This window comes from Phalacrocorax aristotelis, chromosome 2, assembly GCF_949628215.1.
Source record: "Phalacrocorax aristotelis chromosome 2, bGulAri2.1, whole genome shotgun sequence".
NCBI lineage: Eukaryota > Metazoa > Chordata > Aves > Suliformes > Phalacrocoracidae > Phalacrocorax > Phalacrocorax aristotelis.
In genome coordinates, this window is record NC_134277.1 from 116618138 (window position 1) to 116643670 (window position 25533).

Below are 25533 nucleotides of genomic sequence, written 5' to 3' on the forward strand. Positions count from 1 at the left end.
ACAACCGTCCTGAGTGTTCCCTGGGCACAACTCACCCATTTGGAGAGGGCGGAGTGGAGGCATCCCCCAGGTCTTTCCTAGTTGATTTTGGGGCTGTGGGGAGGAAGCAGCTGCGCTGGGGCTGGGAGCACCAGCAGCAGGGCGGCAGCTCTTGGCTTGCTCTCCCAGCAAGAGCTTTGCTGAGGCATTTGTGAACTTTTCGTCTGTAATAGGAGGGAGGGAAGAAAATCGAGGCTCATCCTGCAAAAACTTGGCTAGCTTGCTGTTGATCATAGCGATAGGGAACTCAAAAAGGATACAGTAAAGTCACCTAGGAATTTCTTATTAGGTGTTCACCAAGATCTTTTACCAGTGAGAAGAGGATGTGTATAAGCTAGGATGAGCCTTTCCATTTATATGCTGATAAGAAACGGCACATTGTTTAGTACTGATTTTCCACAAGAGAGGGCGTTTAATTTTGTGGTTTATGGACAGGTTTCTCTCCAAACAGTAATGTTTTATTACTCTGTTTTACAACACAAGCAATCATATACTATCTGGAAATACAGAGCATATGTAGAGGAGGGGAAAACCCTAAGCAGCCCCTGCAAAACAGCTAGGATGAGGGAGAACGACTGCAGTGTTGTTCACGGGGTCCTGAAGTTGAGTCTTCTTTAGCAAGATCAGAAAGATGGGGAAATGGAGGCATTCATGCCCACAGATCTTCAGCTAATGTCCAGGAATCACTCCTGTGTGTGCTCACACGTGCCAGCTGACCTTGCTCCCGGAGCACTGATTCCAGTCCCCAGAGCTCTCTTCTGTTGTTATTTTTTTTTTTTGAAGCTGCTGTGCTGACTCTTCAACGGGTGCTGGATTTTCATGTGATGGATTACAGAGTTATCTATCCTCGTCTGTTAATTGCATGGAGAAATTTCTCCGTGACTTGTTTTCAAAGGCATTATTTCTTCCTTTACATCTGTAATGTTCTCAGTGGAAGGAAATTAAACCGTTCTTATATTTTTTTAGGTAATTCAGATATTTGTTTTCATTTTGGGGTTTGGGGGCTTCCTCACATCGTGTGATTGTTTTGTAGATAAGACCTGCTGAAATGGTTACTATTTGGCATCTCTCTCTATGAGAAATAGTTCCTTTAAGCATGTTCTGCACAGGAGTGGAGAGGCTAATCCCATGCCTCTGACAGAGGGTTATTTTTACATAATTATTTGTCCACCCCCTCAGTAACATGGTATCAGGAAACAAGAATGATAATGTGACACTGTGCTAAGTGAACCCCAGTCAAGAAACTAAGAGGACTTTGTTGGGATTAGAAACTTGATACACACTTTTCCTTTGTCATATAAGTATGTTTTCTAGCAGATAGGTGTCTTGGATTTTCCCAGCAGTAAGGTACATGATTTACTGGGGACTCACCAAAAGTCATGTTTCAGAGAAATAAAATGAGTGACAGGTTGGAAAGGAAAGGCAAGGAAGCAGGGTGTGCAGAGACACAATAGGAGGCAGCCCAGCCCTGCAATCGGGTGAAGAACCTGAAGGGCTTCTCCTTGCTTCAGTGTCAGCATCTCTCCCATGCAGATTTGTAAGCACATACTTGGACCTCAGCAGAAATCAGCCAGGAAAATACTGTGAGATAAATTCTCTGGAGTTGTATACAGCTGTCATTTGCAGAGCACAAATTTGCTCATAGTCTTTTTTACCTTCACTCACATTTTGACCATGAGGCTAAAGCATGGGATACAGCCTGGTTGTCTCAGGCATCTCATTTACCTCCAAGTGTTAGATTAAAGTGGGTCAGTCGTCCTAAAGTAGATCCCCAAGCTTCCATCCTGAGGCAATGGAGAGCTGGGTTTCTCCTGCCAGCCTCCAGCAGGAGGGTCACTGGGCTTTGGACACTCTCCTGCACTTGGAGCAGGGATCTATCCCAGAGGCCTTCATGGGCAGTTACCTCTGTCTGACAGCATAGGGGGACGTGGGTATGTACTCTGGGAGCATCCATCTGCTGGGTACATGGCAGTTAAGTGTTCAAGCTAGATTGTTGGATCTCACCTGAAGTGTAATATGACTTCTAGTTCATTCCTAATGCCAGGTTCTGTCAGAGGCACCCAATGATGGGGAACCTTGCTCTGCACTTGCTCTGGTGGGGTATGAGGTGCCACCTGGAACAAAGTAGGGGTTTTCTCTATAATGTGTTTTAGACAACACAAGTGCTGTCTGTAGGAAAATTTGTCTGGTCTGTGCTTTGCATTGGCGTGTTTGATTAGTGCTGCTACTTCAGCATTGGGTGGTGGAAGGTGAGCAAGGCGTGTGTATTAAGAGTTGTTTCTGCTCTGGTTTCTGTTTACCAGGGATATGAAGCTGGATGGTGGACGACAGTGCCATTCTACTGGAGTGTGTCTGAAAGAGATAATTGGTCTTGAAGGTGTGGAGCTCGGAGCAGATGGGAAGGTGGGGATGCTTCAGTTCCTACTCCCTTAGATTTATGTAATAAGGGAAAAATGGTTTAACTAATAACAAGCACAAATATAAACAATTCATGACATGCACTGTAACACAGCAGTTAAAGCATAGCATAAGCAAACTGTAAGTAGCTTTGCAGAAATTCAGGAGGACTGCCCAAGCTGTCAGTGTAAACAACTCTGTCTCCTTGAAGAAATTTGCCTCTGGCAACATCCGAGTCTGTAAAGCATTACTGAACCGCTCAGTCTTCCCCTGACTTTAGCAGGAGGTATCACTGCAGAGTATATTGTCAGGGGCTTGGAAATAATTTCTGGTGAGACTTGTAAGCTGTAGTTCTGTTTGCTCTCAGTTTTATTTAATAAAATAAATTTGGCTTAACAGTATATTTTTCCAAAGAGCAGGAAGAGAGTAGTACAAATCTGATGAGTATTTCAAAATTCAAAAGTTCATTCACTTGAATAGAATAAGGAATTATGAATCTTTAGAGAAGGTGATGCGTTTTAAACAAATATATAGAGCAGAGACAATTTTAATCATAAATGAAAACACTTCTTGCTGATAGCCTGATTTACTTTTTACAGTTCAGTTTACCCAGTCTGCTGTCACATATGGATTTAAAGGTGTAGGTCAATGCTGCTACACATGGTGTGCTCACCTAACCAGGTGTCAGGCCAGACCACAGGCTGTAAATTCCTGAGGACAGTCTGTCTGCTTATAAATAAATGAAAGCCTACATGTTTTATTTGATACCTGTTCTGACCTCCTCGTAAACCAGTCTAGAGTCTGAGACTCTTTTTTTTTTCTTCAATCTAACGTTGGTTTTGGAAAATAAACCTATGAGAAGCAAGGCGTAGCCTATTCCTGGCCAAGGGTACAAGCAGAGAATCAGAACACTCTAAAAATAATTTTGTCACAAGTTATTCATTCACACTTCGTCCATGTTGGGAGGTAGTAAATTATCTCCCCCAACCATTGCTGTAAACTTACGGTGCCAATAAGACTCTGCCAGACAAAATCCTAAAGGAGAAAAATACCAGAGAAAGTGCTTAAGTTCAGCAACATTGAAGTGGTTTGCCTCTGGCAGCTCTGTGCTGAGAGACCCATATAGATGATGCAGTTTCAGTATCAGTAAAGAAGCAGATGAAATCTGCTTTGTAGCACAGAGAAGGCCCACTGAAAGAAACCCAACCAAATTGACATATTTTTAAATTTGACCCTTGAATAGGATTTTGTAAATCCAGTGTATTAGAGCTTGTGTGTATGTGTTATTGGTTTTGCTTTGTTGAAGAATTAGTGCCTTTGCAAAAGCTTTTTTTGCATGGATAAACTGACTGCACTGAAGCAAATGTAGGTGACTGGTGTTTATTCATCTGTGCCTAAATATTAAATCCAGAAAATCCTTTGTTAATTTGGCTTCCCTTGCTTCCAATTGGGATGCACCAAATGCAACCCCGCTGCGGCTGCGCTGGGCTGATAGTAACTGCCTGTCTGTTCTGACCTTCTTTTTAGACGGTTTCTTATACACAGTTCCTATTTCCCACCAATGCTCTGGGAACTCGGAGAAACACGATAGACTCCACTTCATCCTTCTCCCAATTTCGCAATGCAAGCCATCGTAGCCTTTCTTTGGCAAGAGCTAACAGCACCCAGGGGAGCATTGATGCAGGTAACTTCTCACGAAACTTGTTTTAATATCCTTGCATAGCCTGGTGATAGGCACTTATTGTGAACAACGGACAGATGTCATGTCTTAGCCCCCTTTTTTGATTAAATCAAGCAGAATTTGGTCTCACTTTGTGGGTTAAACAGAGCTCATTCCTTGTTTGTTTAGCAAAGCTGGCTTACGGATGATGGAAAGTTAAGTAAACAATACTGCTGGTCATACTGACAGCCCCTGATGGCACTCGGCGTGCCTCCTCCTGTCACCGGCATTGTTTGTTCCTCCCGCATCAGGCTCCTCGTTACCTTCCTTTGCTATGGAAAATTTACGGGGTCAGCACAGTAGTCAGAAGGTGTAAATCATACTTGTGACCTTTATTAAGCTGGAAAGGGCTTTGTTTACAAAACCAGGCACAAAACATAAGCCAAAGCACTATATGCTTAAGATATTTTGGCACGTTAAATGAAACAAATCAAAACGTCTGCATAAACAGATGAAAGCTTGTTGCTGGGATAAAAGTTATTGTGGAGCTTTATATAATTCTGCAGTTCTCTAAGCCCTAAATTCACATTTACCAGGTAATTCATAAGCTGTAGGTTGTCTATATCTTTGCAAATTGTATTAGTATAGTTTTCAAGATTTAGAGAAATCTTTCAACTCTTTCAGAAATCTTGCATGAAGATCATCTTCTGCATTGCCTCTGAACTCGTTTGCCCCTTCTGTTAAGTCCAGAGATTTCTTGATGTAACGAATTCCTTTCTTATATTTACCATTGTTTTATAGGTAGTGACCTGGGAGACTTTGTTGAATATGACCCAAATCTTTTAGATGATCCTCAATGGCCGTGTGGCAAACATAAGCGGGTTTTAATATTTCCTTCGTATATGGTAAGTGATATGCAAAATTAGGTGTAGCACAGATAAATTTTGGTAACAATATTTTGAAGGTTGAGGTTACATTTGGCCATATTTTGAGAAGATTATTATTATTATTTTTAATCTATTAATAACAGCTGTTTGGAATGCTTTGTTCTAAATGACAGTTACTTACCACGACATGTAAAAACAAACTCGTGGAGGTATTACAAAAGTAAATGCTTTTATTACCACTGTATTTCACAAATGCTTTAGATGAAAGGCTTGTTTGAACAATGTGTTCATTCTCTTGCGTTCAGAGGAAAATGTATACTTCCTCTAATTGGCACCTATTACAGAATAGGAGGATGCCCATTAGGGTTTTTCTGAAGTCATGAAGCTGCATTGTGTTTTGATGCTTATCCTTGACTCCTTGGAACTGTGCTTCGGTGTCTAGTAGAGCCTTTGTTTCCCAGGTATTTATTTCACCCTGGGATAGTCCTTTGTTTAATTGCAGCAATTATGAGCAGAGCCTGTATATGTTTATTTTTCACTGTATCCAAACCCATAAGAATACAGATGCATAGCTGTTCCTTGATCTGTGCTCTACCTCGATGTTTTTTGTGGTGAGAGACTTCTGTAGCCTTTTTTCAGTTGCACCAGGTCGGTAGACTTTGGTGTGCTATTTTGGCAGGACTGTTGCAAGATGCAGTGCCCTAGTATGCATGTGAGCGTGTATCTGTCTGAATTACACATCCAAAGTGGTGACCTGATACTCTTGTCTATATGCAAATAGGATAGGATTTGAAACACTGAGGTCTAGAGTGTCGTCCATGTCCTCACTTAACTTGGAACAGAGATATGATTTAAGAAACTACTAATATATGTAAAGATACAGTCTCTGTAGGTTCTTTTCTGCCCCCCACGCTGGTCTTCACTTGATTATAGGGCTCCTGGGTTTTCCTTGTTCAAAACAAATGGATTTTGCATGTTCCATGTAGACTGAAGCTTATCTCCTTGCTGGCAGGAGTGTTCTGCCTGTTGCACAGAAAGGATTAGTTGAGCTCTGAGGCTGTGTTTGTGCTGAATTTTCAAGTGGAAAGTCCAGTATGTCCTCTGCGTACTTTCATCCAGTTTTACTTTTAGGGCTGGCAAGTTATTACTTGGCTGCCAACCCGTAAAGTATCAGCCTTTTATGGCAGCTACATCTGGTTGGGAAAATATTTGTTAGGTTTTGATCTGGTTATTGTCATGGACAGGGAGCTCTCTTCCCTCAAACAGAAAGATGTGAACTGGCATCCAAAGTGAACATAGCTTTAGCAGTCACGGTTGTGTTTCCGTGTGTTTCCTTCCCATGTCTGCGAATGTGAGCCCGGCAATATGAGTCCTCTAGGATGACCTGAGGTCTTTGATCCCTTTTCAACTTGATGCTAAGATGGACATTGTTGGGCAAGTCAAAATAGGACAGCCAAGATAGTGTCCTCAGGGGAGGTCTCTGAGGCCCAGGAGCGGCAGTTCAATGCCCTTCTTTTCCATATGCTGGTTAACCACAGCATTTTAAGATACTTTTATTGTGATAAGGAGCTGACTGGGGATTTCCACTGTGACAGAGGCATGATTAGATGCTTCAGAGGTGAAAAATGGGCTTCAAGAGCAATTGTTAAAGTCAAGGTCATTGTTTGTCTAGAGTATATCTGCATTGACAGGGGTCTCCCTGCTTTTTCATTATCTCTAGGGGTTATTTACTGCTGTGTCTGGAAAAATGCCTTCTTTCACATTTTGGGTTTTTTTCTCCTGAATTTGCCTTCCGGTCATCACTTCTTCAGCACTGCCTGAGGGTGTGCAGCACTCGCCTCTCCCTTTCTGAAGGCAGGCACTAACCTAAGAAAGGGCTGAAAGACATTAAGTGCTGTGATTATTTTGTTGGTGGGAATAACTGGCACATGCCAAGGGCTGTCTTGTCCAAGGTCTAAGTGTTTTCACCTGCCCCTGGTCAAAGCAACATAGCTGTGATACCACACAGCAACTGCACAGCTTTGCAAGAAACCGAAGAGTGGGTGGTGGTTCTTCAGGGCTCAGCTGAGAGATCTCACAAGGGGCTGGTGCTTCCTTCAGCCACAAGAAGGGAGAAGAGGTGGTGTCAGCGTCCAGGGAGCTTGCAGTTTAAATATGATTTTGAAACTTGGGCTGTGGGTAAACTGGGCTTGTGCATTGAGCTGGTGAATATAGGACCATATTGGCTACGTAGGAAACTTTACTGGCATCCATATTAGACTTTCCAGACTCAGCTGGCGTTCCCCCTCCCAGCAGTTCACATCAGTGTGAACAGGAGCATAATGGGCTGTAATTTCAAATAATTTTCTTCCCCAAATATAAAAATCGGCATATGCTGCAATTAAAGCAAACTGCAATCTAAGGCCAGCGAGAAACCTGTGGTTTTTTCCTGACCGTGCACAGCCATCGTGGTATTGAGAGACCTCTGCCAAATGACCACAGAGCCGTAGAGCTGTTGTACACAGATTGAAACCAGTCGCTGGTCCTGAGCGGAATATAGCTCTAATTACTGCCTCTTGCAAGTGCCGGAGCAGCTGAGAGCAGCTCTGATGTCAGCACCGAACATTTTGTTGTGTGTGGAGAACTGCAGCTTGTAATTAAAGTTTTGTTACTTGGCCAGTGTTTAGCATTAATGCTTGGCAGCTGCAAGCTTGTAGATGTTTCCCCCCGCCCCTTGTGGATGTCAGAGCAATTAATGGGGGGAAGGTGAGCGAGAGGAATGCGAACACGTGGCGGTGTGGGTGAGCGAGGCTGGATGCTGGGCTGCGGCGCTGACTGCGGAATAGGACTGCATGCACCGTACTCCTGGGAGCCCGGCTCGTGCTTTGCAGGCCAGGATTTCTCTGCTGGTAAAACTCCCTTGAGGTCTGCGTGGATGCGGCATCAGTAAACACTGCAGGCTTTATCCTGAGGCATAGGACAGGCCAAATGTGTGGTCCTGCTTGGATTTTACTCTGAAATAAGTGCAGTTAGCATTCAACCCAATGCGACATGCAGTCCCCTCCATTTTTGTGGAGCCTGAGTTTGTCATCACTGACATTGACTTTATAGTCTTGTAACTTTCCTGGGCTGAATTAGTCCTGACTTTCGGAGCATTTTTAACTGCAAGTCCTCAGCTGTTTTCAAGGAGTAGCTGAGCTTCCTTCTTGAAGATAGTTGTGGGGAAGAAGTGCTTTCGGTTTGGTCTTTTTTATAGCAAAGTTCCTAACTTGAAAGGGTATACACTTCCCTGACGCATTTCTAAAAGTAATACCCACAAACAGCCCATCAGGGGATGATTCTGAAAAAGCAGCTTCAATACTTGCCTAACACAAACTCTTAAGGCTTCTATTAATTGTATTAGTCATATTTAAATTCTGGTCTACCCCAGAGAAATTATTTTCCTTTCTGTTGGTTTTGTAGGAGAGTCTACAGTCTCTACTGCAATATAAACAGTAAGAGGTAGAAGAATTTAATGCGAGGGGGTGGGGGAGGAGGGAAACATCATGTCACGGTTAACAGATGTCTTCCTGGCTGATACTGGTAAAACAGGAATTCTTGCAGATTCTTAAATCTCTCTAGAATGGGAACTTTATCTACCAGACAGAGCAGTAATTTCTGTGCTCAAGTCTCACGCTGACCACGGTACCTCCAAACTTGTCAATGCCTCCCTGGCCCCCCTGCATTGTTGCCAGCAGAAACAAACTCCTTCCGTGCAGAAGGAGAAAACTCACTCTGCAACAGGCGTGAGGCTGACCCCGCAGTCCGGCTTTTGTTGGTAACACAGAAACACAAGAGCATGTTAGCTAGCTGCTGTGCGCTGCCAAAACTTGCAGCAAAAGAAGAAAAGCTCAGATCAGTAGTACCTTGACTTTGAGCGACCCTTCTGTAGTAATATCCCTGCAATGTCCATCTATCCATGCCCAAGGGATACACTTGGAAATTGGTTTGGGTACTTAACTACTGTTTCAGTGCATTGGTTTAATTATGTCGAAATGAATTGGCATCTCTACACCACTAATGAAAAAGCACGTCGCAAAAGTCTGCAGTGCTCTTGCAGCGGGCTGACTGTCAGCCTGTGTTTGCCAGGGCTAGTGTTGAGCACCACCAGGCTGCATTATTAAATATTAGTCCTCCAATGTGATTTTAAAATTAGAACTGCTTGCTGCCCTGGCTGTTGAGTCTAACAAAAGCCCTGCATGATGGTATAGTGTATCCGGTCTCTTGCTCCCCCATTCTGTCTTTCACACGGAGCATCAAGGTCAGTACTCCACTACAGCCAATGTCCTTCGGTGCTGTCACCCTATTCTTCAAGCCGCTTCCGTAGTTGTAAATTAAGCATCTCCAGACGGCTTTTTTATCAGCTGCTGACCTTGTATCCAAAATCTCAGGGAGCAGAGGATCACAGTGGTGGTATATATAGTCAAATTTAAACCCTGTGCTCTATGCATTCAATGCTATATTTGTCTAAGACTCCAATAAACACATATTTTGTAAAAATTACACACAGTATTAATTCAGAATTATTTCAGTGCATTAACTGTATAAAATAAACTGGCATCATTCCATGTACTTTAATTTAAAGAGGCAGTTTTGCGATTATTTGCTTTGTGAAAATCTAAATCATTCAGTTTAAAATCCTTGATATTAATAACTTTCTAACAATGGAAACATCTTTTAGTATTCCTTTTCCCTTTTTTTTGGTGGTTTTTTAATGTTAAGGAATCTCTCCCATTTTCCATGACTGTTTTGAGCCTCTGCTCTAGCCGGGCTTCCCCTGTATATGCATCTTCAGCCGTAAGTATATGCATCAGGTTAGTCACAGCTTATAGCTACACAGTTGGTCACCTATGGTGTGCATTGAGATAGCCAGGCAGTGCAGAGTCATTGACTTCTTTTCATTTGTTATGGGATTGAGAACGTACCATTGACCTACCAAAAGTCTGTTAAAGGTATCGGTCTTTTGTCTGCTCCCTGTGAAGCATATTTGTCAGCGGTAACGACAGCTGAAGAGAGCCTATCATATACCTTTCATTTCATTCACCTATTTTATTCTGATTTTATTCTTAAGAGGGAGATAGAGGCGTCCAAGGCTAGATCATCTTTTACTGGTAGCATGCCAAAGTAGGATTTATTTCAACAATATTTCATCTTACCAGTCTTTCCAACCATTTCAGGCATCCTCCCTCCTCCTGTATTTATGAAACTATATAGACAGCTTTCCTATGAGAAAGCAGCTGCTTGAAAACGCTTGCAAATAACACACAAGCTAACCTCCAAGTTCAAAACTGACGGCCATGCAAAAAGGGTGCAGAGGACAGACTTAGGCCGAAGCATTCATCATGCTGTCCAGGCATATGTTAGCTACTATATATCAAGGCTCTCATTTGTCTTGTGCAATTTCCATCGCCAAACTAAAATACACATACAGAGATTTGTATACAGAGAATGTGACCAGAGCTCACAAAGGAGTATTGCTGAATACCGAAGTGAAATGTGTTTTGTGCAAATAAGCTGTGAGAAACAAGACAGATGTTTCTGGATGACAGAAGTTACAAACATTCAAGATTAGACTATGAGAGAGACAGTTAGGTAGTTCCCAGTGCCTTGCTCGTGTGTCTGACAGCTCTGGGCGTGCAGGGTGCCTGCCTGGTAGGGGATATCATTATGTATAAGAAAGCAAGTTTGGATAGAAAAACGCTGTGCTCCTTTTAGGGAAAAAAATTGCAAATCCTTCATAAAATTCGGTGCATCGGTGTTGAACAGTGCTCCTACACGGGTGATACAAGAATTGTTCCAGACAGACAAAAATCCATGCCGTTTACAGTGGCATTTTCTCCTCAACATAGTGGCTTTGCGTGGGACTCGCAGGCAGCTCAAGCACAATGAAATGGCCTGAAACAGAGAAGAGAAAAGCGTAAATGCTGAGCAGAGAGCAGGCAGTGAAGGATGATGATGGGTCGGAGTGCTCCCGTGTCTGATCCCAGCTGGTCCGTGTGGGTCACTGGATCACCCCAGAGGTTTCCTCCACTCCATCCCTTGCAGGCAGGGGCAGCGGCGGGGCCTGCTGCTCGGTGCCGACCCATTCACAGGATGCAGGAGCAGGGTTGGGGACTGGAATTTCTGTGTAGCCTCGTGGGTGCTGTGCCCAAGCCATGGCATGACAGCAAGAGGGGTGCTCAGGTGCCTGGTCAGAAACAGGAAGGGTAACTGATTTGATCACTCAACAGACTCTAATTCAGCATTGCTTTTAAATTACCTGTCAACAGATATTCTGGGGGGTTTTTTGCTGCCTGCATCTCTGGTGGGCAGGGTCCCACATGCATGCATTTCTGTAGGTACCAGCTGGGCACACAGCATCCCACTGCTCAGAGAAAACTGGGCTTCCACAGCAGCTATGAAAGAAAATCAAGGGGGGAAAAAAAATAGTTGCACAATTCCTTTTCTTGAGAGTAAGGGCAGTTAGCTGAGCTCCCCAGCGTGGCACTGACAAGATGAGACAGCTGCCTTAGAGCCAGTGTGTTCAAACATGCTGCCGTTATCCTGTTACATGAATCAAAACCAGCACACACCAGCTTTCATCTGGATTTCATTATTGTGATTTATATCGTAGAGACTGTTGTCTTGCAGGAAGCAGCAGTATACAGAGTTGCAGGGGGAGATTCTTATCAACAGGACAAAACTGATAAATCTCTCCATTTAAAAATAGCCATACCTCCTTAACATTTTCCGTTTTAAGCTGTCTGATTATTCTCAAGCCTCTTGAGTGCTTTGCTTGAAATAAAATCTTGAAAAAGAGCTTTTCCCCTTCTAAAGAGAATTTAGCTGAATTCTGGCAAATGTCCCATGGGCTGGAGGAGTCCCAGGTAAAACAGACGGTGCCTGCAGAGAGGCCATGGGGAAAGGTGCACCCCGGGGGGCTGCTGCTGCTGCATGGCAGAGCCCAGGGCTCACTCCCCTTCTGTGCAGTCGCCCCCATAGCTGGGGTCATGCTGGCACCTACTTTTCAGAGGTGAAAGCAACTAAAACTTGCTGTCTGGCATCATTTCTGTGCAGCTGAGTCCGGAGGATGGTTGGGCCCTCCCTCTGCTGCCATGCCCTTTCTGCAGTGAAGTGGTTTCTGTTGTGCAGGCGAGGTTCGTGCGTGACTGAATCCTCCTCTGTGCAAGGGAAGATGATTACCTGGGGAGAGCCAAATGCAAGCCTGCCAGAAAAACCCATGATCACTTTGAGGGAGATAATTAAGATAAAACTAAGGAGCTCCGTGGTAATGGAGAGCAAACAACAGGCAGTTAGGTTTGCAGTGAAGCATGAAATAAGGTGTCATGTAGCTTTGCACAGTAGCACTGAGCTCACTCTTTCTAGGATTGTCCAAGACAACCAAAAAATGCTGATAGTAACTAAAATCATCTTTGGATTTCATAGCGGGTAATAGCTCAGTGTCTCTGGACTCTGCAAGAGCAGTGTGGACCGATGCTTCTGTGCTTCGCGTAGCAGATGGCACTGGTCTAAATTATGTTATGTGGCTTTTTCAATAGTCCTCTTACAGCAGTACTAAGAGGAACTCTCTTAGTAACACATAAAACTCCCAGCGTATCTGTGTGTCAGGAGCACCCAACTTGCTGATGATCCTCTGGCAACAAACCCAAGGAGTGGGCAGGCAGGCAGCAACATCCCAGGGAAAGAAAGGAGAGGAGTAATTGGTAAGAGCTTCATTCTTCTGCTTCAGAGGGCTGAGCTTTGGCAGGTGAGAAAGCACATGAGAAGCTGTCTGTGACAAAGAGCCATGACCGCATGGGTGGGTGCATACGTCCTTCCAACCTCAGCAAGATGAAAGCCAGGCAGACCCAAACAACTGAGTTGAAACCTTTCCCTCTGACCCTGGGTAGGGCAAGGTTCCTCCTTCCTATCTTCTTTTCATTTTTTTCAGGTGTGGTAGTGTGTTGCCTGCCTCAGCATCAAGACAGCATATGAATTTTTAACTTCAATGGCACAGCAGTGTCTGCCCAGACCTGCGCTGGAGCTCATCCATACACATGCAGGGCAGCAGGGATGGCTGAAGAGGCTTGATGTGACTTTCTCCTTTTTGATGACTTCTTATAACTGGCAGCTTTCCGTAATAGGACTGAATTTTCTCAATAAGTTGTCCCCTTTACTGAGCAAAATCTGGAGTGGTGCCTAACATGTCAGTGTGTTGGAGGGGGGGCTCACAAGCATTTATACTTAAGAAGACGGCGGGCAACTGTTGTGCGTGACGTGCCTGGCAGAATTACCTGCCAGAATATAGTGGGGAGCAATTTATCTGGGTAGATGATGCTTCTCACTCTGCAAATCAGATAGCAGAATGGCCCACATTTTAAAACGTGTGTATGACTGTAACAACACCCCATGGCAAGAAGTTTTTTTTCCTCTCTATTTCAGTATGTTTACCTCAAATACTGCTGTGCGCTATTCAGGGGAAACACATGCCCTGCTTTCATATAAATTCCTATAATCATCCATTATTTCAATACCATATCTCCTAAATAAAGTGCATGAAACGGTAGGTGTGTTTTACCCCCTTCATGCTCATTTTGGATCCAGACAAGAACATGATCGGATAACAAGAGTTGTCTGATTGCTCTCTAGAGCCATTACACTCTCTCCTCCCCAAGCCCTTCCATCTACTATTTTAATTATTGAAGAAAAATCTGCAAGTATGTGCAGTCTTTTTGACTGAGTCAGATTCCCATGAAGATATAATACAGCGAGGCTCCATCTCCTATAAAGGCATAACATGCGACAAGTGTTTCGCATGCCTCTTTCCATGTCTTGTTTAGCGTTAACAGCTCTTTGCCAAAATATGGGTTAATCATAAACAGAAATTAGAAGGGAAAAAAATATTTTACTGGAAGGACAATGCACTGCACTGCAGACTGCTCTCTCCCACTGCCCGTGCTTGAAGCTGGCCAGGAGCTCGGTGCCTGTGGACCAGGTTGTCCCCTGGCTGACCAAGCTGGGGCTCTCCTCTGCTGCTGTCCAAGGGAGAGATCAGCCAAAGCCAGGAAGAGAATTGGCACACCCCCTAAATGAAGGTTGGTTTGTTGTTCAGCTGACAGATTTTGGCCAGGTGAATGGTAACAGAGGATTTGAGTAAAATGCTTCCTGAGTGAATATTGAAGGAACGAGAGAGGTAGGTGCAAGCGCTGGCATTGCAGTACAGGCCAGCAGGACCCTCTGCTACGTGGGGAAATTCTTTAGGTTGCGAAAAAAAGGAATAGCAAGCTCAACGTGAAGGAAATGGACTGTATACTTTGAATGTTGTCCTAACTCAATATTTTTGTCCACTTATTGCCTAACTTATGACAGCATTACTCTCTTGCATTCTGCTGAATTACCTATTTTATCACAAATGTATGCCACAGCAGTAAAGAATTTGTACCAGAGGTTCCTTTGAAGAATCAATTTGAGAGAAACTCAGAGAAACTTGCAGAGAAACACACATATTGATGTCTCAGAGCTGCATGGAGATATGCACACAAAAACTGGTCATCAAATCAGTTACTGTGATTATTTTCTCTTGTTGTTGTTGTTTAATGACTTCTCAGCTAGGTTTTATCCGCCCACATTTGGCTTAAACTCACTCTTGGCAGTACATGGAGGATCCTAATAAGGTGTATGTTGTTCGGGACTTGTGCTGAGCAGTCATCTTGGATTTCAGGCCATTTGTTCTGATGGAGCAGTCACAAACAAATTGTTGCCTTAATTCAGGCTTGATTTTTCCCTCTACTGAAAGGATTGGGACTGACTAGCACTTGTTCGGTATTCCTTGCTTTTAGGAATTGAGTGATCTTGTCTGTTACAAACTAAAAGAGCAATTCTCTCTTGACCATGTGTTACAGACCACAGTCATAGACTACGTGAAGCCATCAGATCTCAAGAAGGACATGAATGAGACCTTTAAGGAGAAGTTCCCTCACATCAAGTTAACCCTCAGTAAAATAAGAAGGTACATTGCAAAGCTTGATAAGGCTGCAACATGATGCAGCTGTCTCACATTTCAGTGCAATTACTGCTGTACATGAGGGGCAGCACAGCACTGATTGATCTTCCAGGAACAGGGATGGGCAGAGATGCAGAATAAGTCATATGATTGCTTTGATTAGTGGGCTGCGTAAACAAGATAAGAGAATGTACCAAACATGCACCAGTCGGGTGTCAAAGGTGGCATCTAATGGGATGAGCAAGTGAGCTGGGCATGCACTATACCAAAATATCCAGAAAAATAACACAACAGGGTCTCTAAGCTCATGGCAATTAGCTTGAAAAGAGACTGAAGAAAGAGAAATACTTCTGTGCCTTGTCCAGAGGGCATGCCCAGAAGCAAAACAAGTGGTCAGCTTCACAGCAAAGTTGTAGTGTTTCATCACTGTTTCAAGTATGTCAGGCTAGACTTAATTCCTTCACTGAAGTAATGATAATTTCACTTGACTGATGTGGCCAGAAGGATACTGAGTCGTGTTGCTCTGTAACCAGAAAATACTGCAGTACATGGAAAGACTGTCGGTTTGGATTTGACCAACCATAAGCAGCAGCAAAGCTGCATGTAGAGCACAAGCAATCAAGCTGTTGTTACTAAACAAATTATGTGCAGCTTAAGACCTCTGATGAAATATTGTTACTAAAAATGTCAAAGCTTTTCAGTTGCTTTTATAGTTTGACACAAGTATCTATTGGGGGCGGTGAGGGGGAAGGGTGAGGTCAGAATGTACTGTGAAATGTGTCCCCAAAACAGGGCATAAAAATATCTGCCCAGTAAATTACGTTTTCCATTTCCCCTCCATTTGACTAAGCAGGAATCTCTGAAAGGATGACTCTTAAGGTGAAATGAGAAATGCTTTAAAACACAGTTCACAGCATACTTGTCTGGTTTCTTTATTCAGCTTGAAGAGAGAAATGCGCAAGCTTGCTCAAGAAGAATGTGGTTTTGAAGAGCCCACAGTGGCCATGGCCTTTGTCTACTTTGAGAAGCTCGCTCTCAAGGGGAAGCTGAACAAGCAGAACAGAAAGCTTTGTGCTGGAGCCTGTGTTCTTTTAGCAGCCAAAATTGGCAGTGACCTCAGAAAACATGAAGTCAAGCATCTTATAGATGTACGTATCCATAGGTTTCCAGTGTTCCTTCTGCATGAAGTGCCAGTGTGTGGTCTACGCAAGCCTGTGTGTCAGTGGTCACGCTCTCCTCTAGGTTTCCAGCTGTACAGCCAGCTAAATACCGGGTTTTGTTATACATTTACGTGGAAGTAGCAGTGATCAATGTTACTGCAGAGGCATGGGAAGCTCCTGGTTTCAGATACTTTGAGGTCTGAGAGGTATCTGACCACCTTTCTGTCAATACAAGTCAAAAGTTAACCCTCAGGAAATTTACTTTGCTTTTAACTGTGTCCTCAGGAGTGTCAGTAAGGGCCCTGCTTTGAGAGGTAAATGCAGATACTAATTTCAGAGGGAGTCTAATAGACTGCCAAGTTTCTATTTCTTTCATCAAGTTAAGCTTTTGGGCAAGAAAACCTAAAGAAATGTTCCCATTGGAACACCTCAACCCAGCTGTTTTTTTGTGGAGTAAGGTGTTTGGTCTTCCACCCACTCCATATGAAAGAGTTAACGGAAGGGAGTGTTATTCCATAATCCGTCTGCAAGCACCGAGATACCAGTCTGATTTAACACTACAGAAAGTTAAGGCAGGTAGCTGGGTACTTGGCTACAACTAACTCACTCATTTCAAGTGACATGGAAACTTGGCTGGGGGACAGAACCAGACTCATGCCCTTCGCCACAGTCACAGAGCTGGGTCGACGGTTTGTTAGAAAGCCCTCCAAATAACCAGAAAAGAAAATTCAGCCCAGTGGGAGTTGGAAGATGTGGCTGCTCTTGCCATCCTGAAATATTGGTCCATCCTCAATACACATTGAGCTTTTCAGTAGACCCAGGGGCAGAGAAGCAGCAAGCCAGGGAGGTCATAAGAAGAGGATGGGGAGGGAAATATCCCTGAGCAGCTGGTTGCCTACTTGTAGCATCAAAATCCAGTGAAAACAGCAGAGCAGGTAAGATGTTTGGTACGTTACAGCAGAAAGCCAACTATGAAACCCATCTCATCCCCGCTGAGGGCAGTAATTTCTATTACGCACTGTCCTTATGGTTGTTGCGGATGACACCTTCTGCCTCTGAGGTATTAAGATCAAATGTATCTAATTGTAGCAGAAATAATTTCCCCAATAGGGTGTTATAACACCGTCTAATGCTGAATGGAAAACTAGTGATTTCAAGCAGCGCAGGGAGTTTGTGGGCAGTTACGAGACGCATGTCTTCCATTACGCAAGTGATTTCGATGTTTGCATGAAGCCAGGAGTTTCCTCTTCCTGCAGTGGTAATTACTGTGATCACTGGAAGGCATGTCTGCTGGAGATGGAATGAGTGAAATGACAAACATGTCAGAAATAGCATGGCGGGCTGAGCTTTAAGTTCACCTTCACAGCAAGGAATCAGTACATCCAGTTCATCCTGCTCTCATTTTCTAAACCTAGAGCCATGCAAGTCCAGCAGGGCAGAGGTTTAGTGACAGCAGCACATGTGTTTTGAATAATGTCATCTGTAAGGAAGCATCAAATCCTCATTCACAAAGTTTTTTTTTATTACTTCTTTTTTCCTTGGCTGTCTTTGCAGAAACTGGAAGAGAAGTTCCGGCTGAACAGGCGAGAGCTGATCGCCTTCGAGTTCCCGGTGCTGGTGGCCTTGGAGTTTGCTCTCCACCTTCCCGAGCACGAAGTGATGCCACACTACAGACGCTTGGTGCAGAACTCCTAGCACTGGCTGCCCTGCGGGGAAGGGGCTCCCGACTGTTCCCGCCTGGCTCTCCTGAGCTGCAGTTACTACTGGAAATGCAAAATCAGACTCCTAACACTTCACTCTCTCTCAGTTTTTCCAGCAACATATAGGAAACACTGCATCGATGTAAGACTCTCAGCTTTGACAAATGTACGTATCATTACTTTCTCAAAGCAGGTGAAGACTGAGCTGTTGGTAAATGGTTAACGTGCTGAAACTGGGTGGTGACTGACCCTACCTGTGGGTACTGCAGCTATAAAAATAGGCAAAAATTTGAAGGGCAGCCTCCATGACCACCCCTCTCTCCATCACACAAACCCTGGAAGCCCACGTGAGTGCATTCTCATAGCGCTTTTTCTACAGACCTGCTGCAACTTCCAAGAGGACTTCTTAACGTGAAAAAGCTTTTAAAGAGGATATCTTCACTGTGTCAAAAAGAATGTGCCAATCTATTTTTGTATCAGCAATTGAAAGTGCACTTTTTCCTGTGGGGTGTTTGTGTGTGTATCCGTGTGTGTGTGCGTGTGCGACACCGAACTGATCTCAGTCCAGGTGGTTGGCTTAGCTGTTTCCGAGTGTATCAGTTACTGATGGCAAAGATCAAGGTGACCTTACGTGTTTACTTCTTGAAAAACATAACTACTGGAAAAGTGGTAAATGGGATCATTTTTGGACACTTGGTTTTTTTATTCTCTGATCTTTCCAACATTGTACCTTTGAAAGGATTACACTACTACTACTATTACTACGAGAGAAGGATCAGCAACTGACCTTGAGTTTTCAGTCACGTTTGTGATAAAGATGAAAGCATTAGTATGAGATTTCCATGTCATGTTTTTTAAAAATATCTTGTGTTAAGCCACATGCATATTTTTAACCTTCGCACTTTTCCCACTGTGGAGATGGTTAGACTTGCACTCTGTAGTGTTGTATTTCTGTGCTCTATGTTAGAGTGCGTAATAAGCACATTTATTGTGCTGTATCTTAAAACAGTGTTTTATTAAAAAAAAAAAGAGTGGGGCTCAGCAAGTGTAACAGGTGTCTTAAGGCTCCAACGGCAGGGGCAACAGCTATCGTTAAAGTTTTTGGTTTTTAACTAGACTCGACTGTGCAAAACCTAAAATCAGTGCCCATTGAAGTTAAAGGTCCAGTTCCTTTAGACATTTCAGTACTGTAGTTTTACAGTAAAACTTCTTGCAGCTTCCCTGGTTCTGACTGGACACCCAGAAAGCTGGAGGGTTTCATCCAAGCTCCCCGATGCTGCGCACACAATAAGCTAGCGCCATGCTTATGGACATCATTCGGTTGCTGTTATCCTGTGAGATTACACCCCTGTCCAATCTTCTCCTATGCTGGTTCACTTAACAAGCCTTGCCCTCAACATGCCCCCACGGATCCGGTAAAGTCAAATACTTACAGTTATGGTATTTATAAAAAAAAAAAAAAAAAAATCTCAAGCGTGAGATTTTAGCTGAAGCCTTACCTCTCTCAGTCTGGGAGTGCTTGCTCAGAGCGTGGAAAGGGCTTGTGAGCAGAACGTAGAGAAGTGGGACATACCAGAGGATGTAAACACACTAATGCTTACTTTCTTTCGCTCTCACTTTAATCAGTTTTATTATTTCCTTCAGTTAGGCCAGGAAACATCCAGTTTCTTTACCAGCTTTGACTCCTTTAAATTCTAGTATGAAAAACGCCTGCGTATGATTGCTGTATAGGATCTGGAAAGGTTACACATGTCAGGACAAATGGGAACTTGTTTGATGATGTTGCTCTCCCTCCATTTTAAGGGGGAAGGTGGCTATGCTAGCTTACAGTTATTAATACTTATCTAATTATGATTAGATACATTCCAACAGGATTGGGGAGGAGGGGGTAAAGAGAAAGGCGTTCACTTACCTCCCCGGTGCAACGCCCCATGCCGCTGCAACCCACGCGTCACTCGGCCGGCTGTGGAGCGAGGAGAGGGGGCCTTTGCCGGTGCTCCTGTTCCCTCCTCCTCCTCCCGGCCCACATGCAGCCAAGGAACAGAGCAGCCAAGAGCCTGGAGCATGCCTAATGCCTGCGGCTGCCGTGCTGGTTTATTCAACCCAAAACAGCAGGGTAGTGTTGACCTACAAGCCAAAACAGTCTGTGGGTCTGCCAGGAGGGTTTCCATCCTTGGCTGCATCCCTTCCCACCGAAATGTGTATATATGTTCAAGATTTGCTTCTGATTGCAGAGATCTGTTTCTAATAGTGACCACTCAAGGCTAAGCAGAAGCTTTACCTCTCCGTAAAGGCTTCTACCTTTTGCTTTTGAGTCTGATTTTTTTTTCACATTGCTTTATACTATTGCAGGGAAAAAGCAAATGGTGATTGCAAGATGCAGACTAAAGAATGACAGTCTTACAGTAGTCTTTAGAGACGCTATTGAATCATGCTGTCACATCTTTTGTCTTCTGTGCTGCTACCCAACCCTGATCTACAGTTTACACAGATTTCTGGGATGAAATCTGATTGCTGGAGACTTTCTGCTTTTCGTTGTTGTTCTCGATGTTGTTATTTTGGGGGCGGGAAAGGGTTTCAGAGTGATGTTCAGTTACAGTTTGAATGTGGAATAAACACTTAAGATGGTGGTGATGTTGCACTGTTCACTTAGGAACATATATAAAGCCATATGATGCTAGATCTCAGAGCACAAAGCTTGGTCAGTACAGTTATGGTTAGGACAACGGGCAGGATTTGCCCCCCTTTTCTCCCCAACCCTGGAAAAATTCAGGCTGAAGTTGTAGAGGAAACCTGTACCAAACAAAAAAAGATGTTGATTGTTTGCCTTTGTCTTACATGGTAATGAGTGTTGATTTACAAATGATTTTAGGTTCAACTTTAAATAGTTTGGGAAAATAATCCATTCCATATCACTTGTTCTGTTTTGAAATTATATACCGTACACTCTACCATGCAGAGTTTATTCCTTTTCTAAAAAAATAAATAAAAGTTAAAAAAAAAATTTAAAAAACCCAGACTCTTTTGCACCAGTGACAGTATGCAAAATTTTTCCATTCTGTCATCTGTACGTGTCTAATGGTTTTGGTTTTGTCTTCCTCTGATATATAAACCTGCTTATGAATAAGCCAATGGTGGGATTGCCTAAGGGCCCTCGCCATCTCCTGGCATTCGTCTCCTTGCAGAACCCTCACTTCCAGGATCTTTCCTCCAGCCAAGTTCTTAATCATCTTCTTCCCAGACCATTGTTTTGGGTTTGTTCTTTTATTTTTAAGCCCTTCTTCTTGTCACCAGCTCCTCCTCCTGGAGCTGCCAGGCCCTGGTTCTCCTAGCCCAAACCATCGGTGTGCAGAAGGACGAGGCACAAGCATTGCTGATGCCTCACAACCCCTTATTCACTAGAGAATTCGGGATACACCACTTTGGTTTAGTCCAGGTTGTACTAAAATTTACAACTTGCCCCCGTACTCGTTGCATTTCACAAGCAGCTGCTTCTGCTTGGGAGGTTGAAAGTTTAGTTTTGGACATTCACGTGTGCACACACCCAATTATCCACCACCTAGTGGCATTCAAGCTATTTTTTTCCACCTACAACTAGCTAGGTGGTCTCACCAAACACCACCTGTTTATTTTGCATTTTCATTCCACATTAATAAAGTTATGCGAAAGGTTTGGCTCCCTACCTCCACCCATCACTGTCTGGGTTCTCTAGAGACCCTCAGTGGTAAATCACATTTGTGGATTTACACACCCCCCAGAACATATAAATACACAGAAAAATGCTTTACTAGTTATTTTCCAGAACCACTCACTAAGAGGCAATGGCTTCTTTGCAATAGTCAGTAATGTCTTTAAATGATACAACTTCAGCTAATTGTTCCGGCCTCCTAAAACACAGAGCCCACGGTGTAAGTCTTCCCTGGAAGCAGTGAGGAGTAGTTTGTTAGGAGGCGATAACGCCTTCCCACGATGCTGAAGGATTTTGGCACCGGGCCCCACAGTAAACTTTTTTTTTTTTAAAAAAAAAGGTAAACGTAGTTTAGCGAGGTGAGAGACTGAGCAATCACAGCAACAATGCCACCATCACTAGCTGAGACTGAAATCTGTCCCAAGTTGCACCTTTGGGGAGGGCGGGAAGGAGTGTGGGAGGCAGATTTGAGCTTAATTTGTTCATCTTCTGTTGTAAACTTTGTAGTGAAGAGGGGAAAAAAACCCAAAATGCTTATAGTGTGTTACTGGGAAAGAGCAGGAACCGTGATGCTGGAAAATGGCCTGTATACCTTCAAAGCAAGGCAAGGGGGACCAAGAAGTGCTGAAGTTGCTGCTGACTTGAACAGCAAACATTTCCTTCTCTTGGCGAGGACTAAATATTGGCTACTCCAGAGGTTAATTTACCCTTTCTATGCATTCCTCTAGGCTGTCATACACCCCTTTCCATAATCTTGCTGAACACCATCTTAAACCAGCTTGGACCCTTGCCTCTGCTACGCTGTTTAGACAGATGCTCCAGGACTTAATTCCTCAAGCTAGAAGCAGCCTTCCAGTTTGCAGTCAGAGTTCATTGGTGACTAATTTATAACTTTTTGAACACATGAAGGTGTCTCATCTAACTTGAAACTGAGATCTTTCTCCTAAGGGAACTGTGGGGCGGGGGTGGGGAGGTCCTCAGCAGCAGCAGGTATTCTCAACAAGACCTTCCAAGTGCGGTGAAGCGTTGCCTTGGCTAACATCAGTGGGCACATCCATCGAGGAAGAAGTTGTTCAAGCCAGGTTCCCAGAACCACTGGCACGAGGCCTGAACTTCCCTCATTTTCAATTCACCAGGATCCATGAGCCAGCCTTTATACTCTTCTCTCCATCCCAACACGTGCAGACACAAAGTACAAGTTTCCATTTCCCCATTGCTTCCCTCTACCAACAGCTGGAGGGTGTTTGAGAGTTGACTGGCAGAGAGCGAGGATGAAGAGGCAGAAGGGGAGAATATAAAGCCTGGTTTATTTACAAGCCAGTATTAAATCCTCTGTGTTCACAGAGAGTGGTTTACCAGGAATGGATTCTGTTCATTGATTTAGGAGAGAGAATATTGGGATTTTCTCGCGGTTTTTAGACTAAGCTTTAGGCAAGCTTTTCTTCAGCATTTGTAGAAGCTGGAGCCTTACAGCAAGGAAACATTTGGAGACATCTAGTCGACTTCAAGCCACCTGTTTCTCCTCTGTTGCCACACCAGTTATTTACGTTGCCCGCATGGCTGCAGTGTGCTGGGATTTTGCAAAGGACAAAGGCATTGCGTCGCAGTGCAAGAACAGCGGTCGCAGCATCAGCTTTTAGCCTCTCGCACCAGAAGGCAAAACATTCCCCACGCTGGTCCCAACATTTCTGCCCATCTGTTTGTGTATTAGGAACCCCTGGGACTGCACAGGTCTCAGGTCTTTCCCCTTCTCTCACACTTAGCCAATCATCATATACACAAAAAATAAAAAGCAAATAAGATGGCAAATCTCAACATATTTATAGAATGCTAGGGAAAAAAACAAAAAAGCAAGCCTACCAAATGGTAAGCACAAGAGATGCGTTACGTGCTGGTCTGCTCCCTTGCAAGGAGCTCAGGTGGCTGTTGCCGTCTGGTAAAGCAGCACACTCATGATGGCCTCCCCCTCCCTTCCACACTTTGACATTGCCTTAACTAAATGGCTATTTTGGATGTGGAGGGAAGATAATGCACCAGGAATAGCTTCAGAATAATTGCAGAGCTGAGCAGTCTGACATGCTGCGTGAGGGAGCGAGGAACCGATCATGAAATTATGCAGAAAACAATGGGAGTCTGCGGTTTCTGGCAGCAGTTTCTGCTGGCAACTGTAGAAGCCTGGTTGTTTGGGTTTTTTTTTTTATAAAAGATAAAACCCTATAGTAACCTATTATTATATTATTATATATTATTTCTAAACTGCTCTCATCCCACTCAGCAAAAATGACCGAATTGTTATCATCTGAGTTGGATTAACGGTCTAGACCGTGCTGTTTCCCCAGTCCCTCCCCACTTGCCGGCAGCTGGATGTCCCTGCAGAATGACACGTATGAACACCCCTAGCCAGAGGCCTGAGCCCCAGACACCTTCCTCACATCCGCCCGCTTCTGTGGGTGAGAGCACAGCCTGCGAGGTAATCTACCGCTGTCAATTAAACTGCCATGTGCGATCCTTTTTATTCGGGAAAGACACTACGTCTGTCTTCAGCGCAGTGCAGGAGTGCACGGAGGGCCTGGTTCCCACCTGTATATGTTGGCTACCTCTTGGCTGCATGTTGGGGTAAGACCTGGCTGTGCACCCACCCACCACCCATTCCACTTTCCTTTAAAAGGAAACTCAGTGCCAGCAAGAAGGGATGCAAGGAGCCATCACCACGTTTGTGCACGTGAGCATCCCTAGAGGAAAAGGGAAAACTGAGGCATGTTAAAGACATGCCCACCTAAAGAAAGGAGAAGTGAAGCAATGACAACCCACTTGTCTTCATCATCATCACCATCATCATCTTCATCGTCATCTCTTCCTAAGAAAAGGATCTCTCTCCTCCCACCAGCTGTGAGAGGACTAAAAGGGTGCTGAACAGCATGGTTGAAATACAATCATGAGCAACATTCCTTCTGCCTTCAAGGCCAAAAGTGAGCTATGCTCTGACCTCCCATGACACAACCCACAAACTAACTGCACTGTAGCTCCTCATGGAGAACAAGCATTTTAAAGAAACATCTAAGCATGATTTAGAGAGTTCAGATGGACACAGTCCAATGCATTTCCCAACATCAGCTGGTTGTTTGACTCTCGGCCTCTTCTAGTTGTAAGCATTTTGTCCAGCCAAAACTAGACCAACTCAAGCTTATAAGCAATCCCAGGGCATTTATAGGCACATCTTTCAAAAGCACAGAGCGCTTTTGAAAGCTCAATATTTAATGCCGCCTTCTGGAGTGACATCATCACAGCTATCTTGAAGCATCCTCCAGTGAGCAGCAGGGACTGGATGCCAATCAGCATCTGGAGTATGTCTGTGGGCAAAGATTGCAATGCACACAAAGCCAACACGAGAACTGCAAAGTGCTCATCTCCCATGACAGCCCGAGAGGTTCATTAATGTGTTCCGGATCCAAGATGCCACAGGCTGTCATCTGCCTTACAGGGTGCCCTGTATATCATCTTATTTCTGTTCAGATTTGAGATAAATTAAGGCAGCAACCTACACAGAAGACGAAAAGACTTCTTTGTTTTTGTCCAGTACCCAATCCTTCATTTCCTCTAACCTGAGATATATCATGCCATGTTAGACCTCTACCAGTCAGTGGAGCATATGAGGCATTGCATTCAGATGTACTCTCTAAGGAATATTTCAGGTATCACAGCTTAAATTATAGATAATGTAGATGGATTAAGAACTGTCAGATCCCGTTTCCTCTTTTATTCCTTGTTAGGTGCTTTTCCCTTGACTGCTGCTGTTTAGGTTTTTGGGTTCTTTTTCCTTCTGGTCCATCTTTTATTATTTCAATAAACACAAAGATAAGCAGAAAGAAGCCGGTGCAGCACTCGGAGTTGGGTCTGGCTGACTCTTTCACACGGTGCATCCAGAGCTGCAGACTCACCCTTCGTCTGATTTATTTTAAAAGCCTGCTGTGTCCATTAATGGAAAATTGGACTCTGTTCAGG

General features: G+C 44.0%; 1 protein-coding gene across 2 annotated transcripts in view; it reads left to right on the forward strand.

The window, feature by feature from the left end:
* CABLES1 (Cdk5 and Abl enzyme substrate 1) overlaps window positions 1–20856 on the forward strand; it is a 78044-nt gene extending 57188 nt beyond the window's left edge. For both annotated transcript variants that reach the window (XM_075084830.1, XM_075084829.1), the window contains 6 exons: window positions 2343–2442; window positions 3964–4120; window positions 4898–5001; window positions 14883–14989; window positions 15924–16131; window positions 17698–20856. In XM_075084830.1, coding sequence (XP_074940931.1) covers window positions 2343–2442; window positions 3964–4120; window positions 4898–5001; window positions 14883–14989; window positions 15924–16131; window positions 17698–17838 — 817 coding nt within the window. In that variant the 3' untranslated portion in view covers window positions 17839–20856. The remainder of the gene's footprint in view (window positions 1–2342; window positions 2443–3963; window positions 4121–4897; window positions 5002–14882; window positions 14990–15923; window positions 16132–17697) is intronic.
* The last annotated feature ends 4677 nt before the right edge of the window (window positions 20857–25533 follow it).